The sequence below is a fragment of the Apis mellifera genome, linkage group LG12 (assembly GCF_003254395.2).
Source record: "Apis mellifera strain DH4 linkage group LG12, Amel_HAv3.1, whole genome shotgun sequence".
Lineage (NCBI taxonomy): Eukaryota > Metazoa > Arthropoda > Insecta > Hymenoptera > Apidae > Apis > Apis mellifera.
Window position 1 is genome coordinate 11,501,146 of NC_037649.1, and position 8,829 is coordinate 11,509,974.

The 8,829-nt window shown below is 28.4% G+C and overlaps 1 protein-coding gene across 1 annotated transcript in view; it reads left to right on the forward strand.

Annotated features, from left to right (window-relative positions):
• LOC408387 (HIV Tat-specific factor 1 homolog) overlaps window positions 1-5,290 on the forward strand; it is a 32,835-nt gene extending 27,545 nt beyond the window's left edge. The window contains exons 5-7 of the mRNA XM_391935.7: window positions 1,877-2,063; window positions 4,105-4,241; window positions 4,718-5,290. Coding sequence (XP_391935.5) covers window positions 1,877-2,063; window positions 4,105-4,241; window positions 4,718-5,027 — 634 coding nt within the window. The 3' untranslated portion in view covers window positions 5,028-5,290. The remainder of the gene's footprint in view (window positions 1-1,876; window positions 2,064-4,104; window positions 4,242-4,717) is intronic.
• The last annotated feature ends 3,539 nt before the right edge of the window (window positions 5,291-8,829 follow it).

An 8,829-nucleotide genomic window follows, 5' to 3' on the forward strand; every position in this document is an offset into this window, starting at 1 on the left:
AAATTTTGTTTCTCTTTTCTTACTTTTACTTTTTGTCTTACTCTTACTTTTCTTATAATAAAAAAAAAAAAATACTTGGGGATGTTGAATCGAACGAAAGAAAAAATCTTTGATCGGTATTACGAGAAAATTAATCAAAAGATTGATTTGACACGAAAAGAAAAAAATAAAATGTAATAATGTATACAATCTTTCATTTTTCTTTGAAGCAAGTAACGTTACGTAATATTTATATAATAAGAAATTAAAAAAAAAATGTTTATATAAAAAAATCTTTACCCGTAAAAGATATGTAAAAGTATATTAAGGTTGTTTAACGATAGTATTATTATCGATAGTAGGACATTATTTCTGGCTTACGTCATTTAGGTCATCAATACGACGTATAGCTGTCATTATTCGATAAAAATAACAGTTGAAAATAAAATTTTTCTTTTTCTAATTTTTCTCCATAAATATTACTCGTGAATATTATATATTACATATATCGAATATTACAACAGAAAAAAAAACTATAAAATAATATAAAATAGTATAAAATAAACGATTTTCGGATATAATAAATCCAATGCTGCAATTTCCTATTCGACAAGTATCCTTTTAATCCAATTTTTATTACTCTTATATATGCACGTATAAATTTCCATGCGTGTTTATTTTATCGATATAATTTTATACATAAAAAATTATGTAATACATAAAACTTTTAATTAATAAACGATTAATAATTAATAAATTGATCACGTATAGAAACAAATTTCGATAAACTTTGTACATTGACAGAAATCTTGATAAATATATTTTTTTTTCTAATTAAATCAGCTTGGGAATTTTACCAGCCACGATGTTGTAAATGAAACATTTGATCTATATGCATTATCGCTGATACGCATTTGTCATTGACTTGATACTTGTTTAATTACGGCATAAATATTACGCGATATATACTACGCGCATCAACATTCAATTCATTCAATCATATACCTAATTTAAATAATTAAATAAACATTTTTTGATTCGTAGATTAGATATATTTTTCACACATATATAAAATTGAAACGGACTTGATGATATCTATTTCTTGTAAAAAAATCATTGTAATTTCTAGTCTACGTCTATTCGCAAATTAGAAAAAGCTACACGTGTCACTTAATCTTATATCGCACCGTATATATTTACTCTTTGTACAATACATTTGATTATCTCGTTACGCTCATGCAAATTCGATTTGAAATTTTATATCTTCACTTTAAATGCAAATTTCATTTTTTATATTCTTTCGCTTAATTGAAAGACTCTTAGAATATATCTATATACGTGTATAAAATATAATTTGAATACAAATAACAAACACAATTTGCAAAAATTTATAATTAATTCGTTTATGCGCGTAAAATCTTTTTAAATACGCGAAACACAAATAATTCTTAACTAATTATAATATATAATATAAATTACGGTTCAAACGGAACTCGAAGGTACAAAATTGAAAAATTAAAAATTGTCAACAACACATACAACTAATTTATACGAAGTTTTCGTTTTTTCACGTTTTCAATTTCAATTTGTATAATATAATATAAAATTAACGTAAAATCAATCAAATCTAAAACTGTAAAAGTATATATATTTTTTTAATTTATAAAAATTTCACAAATTTCTACCTAAGTTTATTTATTTATTTATTAAGTAAAAAAAAAAATTTTTAATAAATACACAGATAATACAATAAATATAATTCGAAATATTTGAAATATAATATAAAATATATATATCACAAAGAATAAATAAAAGATTTCAATTTTTTTATAAATACACGCACAAAGAAAAGGTCCAATTACTTATTATTTATTCATCCTTGTTGCTTTTGTCACAGATTATTCGATTGGAGGCCCGAACGTGCGCCAGGAGAACCATTGAAACACGAAAGAGTAGTAATTATAAAAAATCTATTTTCTCCGGAAGATTTTGACAAAGAGGTGTCGTTATTGCTGGAATATCAACAGGACATCAGATCGGAATGCTTGAAATGCGGTGACGTCCGAAAAGTTGTTATTTACGATGTAAGTACATCCGAAACGATCACTTTTATTAGATTATTTTCGGAAAAATAAACGCAATAAACTCAAATATCAGATCAATTTACGAGTTCGTATTAACGTTATTATTCTTGATTCTATTATTCCATTACATAATCGTTATTATTCTTAATTCTAATAAAATAAGAATAATAACAATGAAATTAAATTATATCTATATATCTCAATCTAATAATATATCATTTTATAAAAATGCTTTTTTATCTCAATGATTTTTTACTAAACCGTTTTATATAATAAATTTATTTTATCGATCATGCGCGATAATATTTAACGATTATTTAATGATAATTAAATATTAATAAATTCACAAATATCTATAAAAAATAGATCATTAAAGCATCAATTTAGATCGATTATAAAAGCATTCTGCGTCGCTTAGATCATCACCGACTAATGAAGTAATGTCACGTAATATTTTATAACTGTATATACGCACTTACCACAAGTATATACACCGCTTACAATCGAATCGTCTTGTCGTAGATTTCTTTAACGACCCATGCAAAATGGAACAGATCTTTCTTCTTTCAATATCGAATACTTTGGATCAATATCGAATATTTTTCATCTCTTATATCAAAATTTTTATTATTTTCTTCGCGTATCGGACCTGTTTAATGTAATAACGATATTAATAACAATAATCAATAGATTTAAGAAAATCGTTACATCGGCGATTGATAAAAATGTGATAAAATTTAAATAAATCGGATATCGAAAATTTAATTTTTCTTATACGAAAAGAAAAGAAATAATCTCGTAAAATAAAATTTCTTTCGTTTCATTCGCTTTTAGAAAGATGTCATGCTTTTCAAAAAATTATAAATTTAAAAACGTAATTTTTTTCTTATTATATAATCGAATCGAAATACATAATTCCGCAAAATTATTCCATTTTATTTTGTCAACAGTTTATATTTTTATATATTTCTTAGGGATCGTATCGATAGATAAGACAATTTGATCCGATCTATAATCTTTTTTTTTTTCATCAAAGATAATATTATTTTAAACTTTTACAACGAATCACAAATACCGTTTATTTATTAGCCGCATCGAAAAATACGGTTTCGTCGATTCAAAGATGAAAAAAACGTACGGTAAAATCACATCGACAACAAGATGCAAGATGCACGGAAACAATGGCAATCGCAAAAAATTCACGGATATTTCTCCAAAAAAATAATTTAATTTTATAAATTTAACAACAAAACATTCGTAATCGATACATTTGATACAGCGAAATCATTCAATATCATTCAAAGCGAGAATCGTATTCTTTAGCTCGAACTTGGTTAAAAATGGAAAAAAAGAAAACCGATTATCGAAGTCGTCAAGTATTTTTGTTCGCTTATATATCCCCATCCAGCGAAGCGTGTCACACCGTCACACCGAAACAATAGATCATAAATTTTTTCCTCGAGCTCTCTCAAACGCTCGAGCTCTCAATTCTTCTTCGTGTTTTGGGTTAGCTGTCATTTCGTACGACGTTTATTGTCGATAACACGAACGAAACTCGAGTTTCGTATTCGTTGTCGGTCCAAAGTGCCGACAAACGATTTCGCGCTTTTATTTACGCGACCCTTACTTATTCCGTTATTTATTCAAATTATTCGAAATCTTGGAATACGTTAAAACTTAAGTTAAAATTATTATTACACTTATTAAATCTTTATTCAAAGTTACTCGAATTAATCGCTCTTCGAATAATCTCTTGCAATAATGATAAATTGGCAATTATTTACAATTCAACGGCAATTATTCGAAAGTAATTTTATTCGAAATTTTAACCGGTTTTTTCAACTCGTTTTTCGTTTCGCATAACGTATAATTATAAATTCAAAAAACGAAACTCTTCGCGCAAATGTACGTAATAGTTTTTTTTTATAGAAATAGGTTTTTTATAGAAAAAAATATTACACTCGTTAATATTTAATCGTCATAAAAGGAAATTTTCTCGAATTCAAAAAGGATTTTTACATTATACATTTTACATTTGCAGAGACATCCGGAAGGCGTTGCACAGGTAACATTTCGGGAACCAGCAGAAGCACAAGCTTGTATTCAATTATTAAACGGCCGTTGGTTCAGCCAAAGGAAAATATCGGCTGAAATATGGGATGGTAAAACGAAATACAAGTAAGTTGCTCTCTCGCTTTTCCGTTGTCTTTATCTACTTATATAAAACTTTATTCAACACGAGTTCATTATCAGTCGAGGCTCGCTTTTTACACAAGTATCATTACGTAATATACACGAATTAAAAAAGTAAGGATTTAATCGTATATCGCGGTCACGATCGTAAAAAGAAAATACTTCTTATCTTCGTTTCAAGAAGCGATTCTAGCAAATATTTCGAATATTTTATTCAGTAATTTTAATATTTAAGATAATAATATTTAAGATATCGATTAACGATCGTAACAACATTGTAAAAAAATACACAAATTACACAATTAACAAGAAATAATAAATTAATCTTTAACTTTTTATTCGCTTAAGAATTTATAAAAAATCCGGTATGACGATAAATCGATAAATTATAACGGAGTAGATACAGAGACGAAGGATGAAAACACGATATTTTCTAAATCGATTATTTTTTTCTTGTTTAGAATTTTGGAAACAGACGCGGAAACGGAAGCTCGAATCGCTAAATGGGACAAATATCTAGAAACCGAAGAGGAAAAGAAGGAAGAGGAAATTGCGAAGGACGAGTTACGAAAGGAGTCGAAACAAGACGAAAGGCCCGTAATTACAGAGAAAACGGGGTTACCCGAAACAACAGCGAAGACATTGGAAAAATCGGAAACGACACAATTCACGAATATCGCGAAATACGCGAAGACGTTGGAAAATACAAAACGAAGCGAAATATCATTGAATTCTGGAAATTCGCAGGAAGCAATAAAAAATATCGAGTAGATGTAACAAAAATTCTATCGACAGATACGTATTCACGAATCGATCGCGGGAAAAGCACATGCTTTATACGAAATACACAATTAAGAGTAACGTTGACGATCGCGATTAGCGAAAAGAAACGGGAACGGTCGATCACGGGATAACTTTCGATCGAGTAACTTGTAATTTATCGTTGAACATTCAAATATTATATTATATCAAATGTATAAAATCGAAATTACGTCCTCGTTACTCAAAAGAAATAAAGGAAAATAATTTTCCCTGTAATTTTTCTTTCACTTTTCTTTTCTCACCTTTTCAATTTCGCTCCTCATTATTTTGCGTTTTCAACTTACTTTATAATTTATATTTATAATATTTACGAGATAGAATACGTTTATATTTATTATCTCCTTACAATCGGAAGTAAATTTTATACGAGTGGTTTTATTTTAATACATTTAATTATAGAATATTTTATAATATATATATATATATATATATATACGTACAAAATATTACAAACAGAGACGATTCCTGCGACGAACGAACGAATTTTATAACGTTATTAGATACGTAAATTAGATACGTATTCAGAAAACGTACGAGAAAAATTTCCAAAAAACTGTCACTCTCTATTCGATTAAAATTTGGAAGACGATTTCTCGTTTCGTACAAAAATGTAACGTTGTTACGAGAAAGATTTTTGCGATTCGAAAATCAAGATGGTTCAATTTGACATAAAACGTTTCATCATTTTAAGGTCGCTTTCAATATTACCGACTCGGCGTGGAATAAGATCAGAACAGTAAGTATATATCAATTACTTTCTTTCCTTTTTTTTTCCGAGAATAATATAAGAAAAAAGAATCGCTTATATCTTCATATCGTAGCTTTTCTAGTTTCCTACCGCGATTCTAATTCATCATTAATTCGCAATTTCCGAACGTTAATAGGCAATTTCGTTAATATAGTTTTTAACCGGACCGTTATTTAATTTTTTTTTAACGTCGAAAGCACATTGTTCGTTTCGGAACAAATTTCTAAAATTTTAAAATCATAGAATTCCATTATCGAGAATAACAAACGAACGATCGTTACCACAAGAGCTACCGTCATTCATTAGAATCGAAATACTCGATCAAGAATTTTTCTTTTATTTTACCAGTCCCTATATCCATAACACGCAACGAAAAAGAATCGAAAAAAAAATCGACGCGGAAGATCAAATCTGAAAATAAAATCTAAAAAGGAAGAAATTCACTATTAATATTTTATATTTTCATCATCGTGAAAACGAGAAATAATCGATAATTGAAAATGTAGAAAAAAAAAAGCAAAATAAATTTTTCAAACAAAACATTAAATTATTTTATCAACTATCAAACCATTAATTATCTATTTATCTACATTACTTTATTCAATACTCTTTAAAATTATGCACGTATTTGATTCAAAATCGCACATTTTTTTTTTTTTTTTTATTTCTTTTTCCTACTCCATCTACAAAGAACTTTGAAACAAATTTAAATATAGTAACAAATTCAAACATTATAAGCATTTTGTCAATTCGAAAAATTCTTTTTATATCCTTCGTAAGAATTATCGTGTCTCTACAAGCCGTGTCTACTCAAAAAATAAAAATTATCGATTCATAACCTAAGCATTACGAATCAAAGGAAAGTAAGTATAATTTGAATCTAAAGTCGAGCAAACTAAAACAACGTTTATATTATACACGCGTAAAAATAATAATATTAAAAAAAATAAATTCATTCGAAATCAAGAATCCAATAACAAAGAATCTACCATCGAAAAAGATAATTCTCGATATATCAAACCGTTTAAAACGCCTTAGAAGAAAGAGAATATCAAAATCAAGGCTTAATTTTTTCGTAGAAAACCGTTATTTAATCTTTATATTAAATAATCTTTATATTAATCTTTATATTAAATAAATTAAATATATTTAATCTTTATATTAAATAAATTAAATACAAATTCACGAAACGTTGAAATATTTTCTCAATGTTAAATTAATCTCGCTCTTTATTTCATCGTATTTTTGTATCGGACGAATATTAGGTTTTTCCCTTTATCGATTTACGATTTATCAACTTATAATTATATTTTTATATTTTATTTATTTAACAATGACTTATTACATTTTAACATCGTACTATATCATATTATACGGTATATATATTATAAAATCTTTCGGGGAGCAGAAAGGAAATACGACCGTCTCGTTCCGTATTCGGAAAACGACTACGCTTAATCGATACGTATACAACAACAATCGACGCGACATCGCGCCACGATTTACGTTCCCCGTAATATTCGCTACAACATTCGTAAGATTATTTAATTTTTATTTCATTCTATGAATTTATCAATCATTATCACGACGCTTCTCTTTTTTCTTTATTTTCACGTTACGTTTTTAGATTTTTAATTTTAATATTTTTCGTTTTTCCAATAGTTTAATTTTTCTTCTTCATTATTAATTTATGAGATTTATAAAAAGATCGAACAATATTTTTTCTTTGTCTTTTTTTTTTATTTTAATCTTTCAATCATTCTCGTCGAATCATCGAATCATTATTACCGAATTATCAATATCGTAAATCTTTAATTCAATCGTCAAAATTTAGTTACGCTTTTTCTTTCGTAAAAGTATCTTTTATACATTTTTGACGAATTTATCTTTCTTCCTTCCTCTTACTATTCGCTGCGTTTTAATAGTTTTAACAATAATAAATAATTTTAATTCTAAACTACAATTCTTATTTTTTCGATAATTTCGTTCATATTTTGGACGTTTGTTTTATCGGTACAATTTCGAAGAAAATTTTTACGATATCGGAACACATACGAAATAAAAGAAAAAAAAAAAAAAATAGAAAATAGCATGAAAATTAAATTTCTCGGAAGAGACATGAAAAATAGAATTCGAAATCCGAATGAAAGAGCGAAGATCACTAACAAACCACGCATCAATTCTCGGTTCCATTCTTATAGTACGGAGTTTTTTTTTTTTTAAATAAATGTTTTTTTTTCGACTAACTAATTTTCTTTCGAACAACAGAAAACGATCCGGAAGGATGAAAGAAAATCGAAATTGAAAACAAAACTCGCAAAAAGTATTCTCGAGTACCTTAAATAGCCGAAAATTAAAACTTTTCGTCAGAGGGGCTGTGGCTAAGTTAGAACGCTGCTTCTTCCGCACGCGGAAGAACTCGGTTCGAGACTCTCGCTTTTCTCGACTCGAGTTTTTTTCGCGAGCGACGGACAACTTCTCAACTTGCCACGAGGGAATGACCCTCGGTGTCTTTCTCCCGCTACGGACTTGGGAAGTCCCTCTCAGGTCTAGGGGGTTTTTCACCCAGGAGACCACTCTCTCCGGTCCGGGGGGTGTCCCCCGGGCCGGACTCGAATTTTGCAGGAGGCACCGGCGGAAGTTAAACGGGGAGGGCTATATCATCGGGATCACTCGCACCGGCTTTTGCTCCCGGGAAGCGGGAGCTGACTTCGCGGCTACTCTCGAAGCGAGATTATCAGCTTAATGGCGCGGAAAAGTATCGGATGTCTAGCGGTAATACGAGAAAATTGTCGGCAGAAAAATTAAAGAAGCGGAAAGAAGAAAAGAGAAAAGGACTATAAGAAACAAAATTAATAAAAAGAAATATCTTTTTTTTCTTACATGAAAGGAAATATAAGAAATATAATTTGAAAACGAATTATTTATGATTTAGACGAGATTAACAAAAATTAAAAATTTAATATCGAAGGAAAAAAAAATTAGATTTAAGAAAGCAAAGAA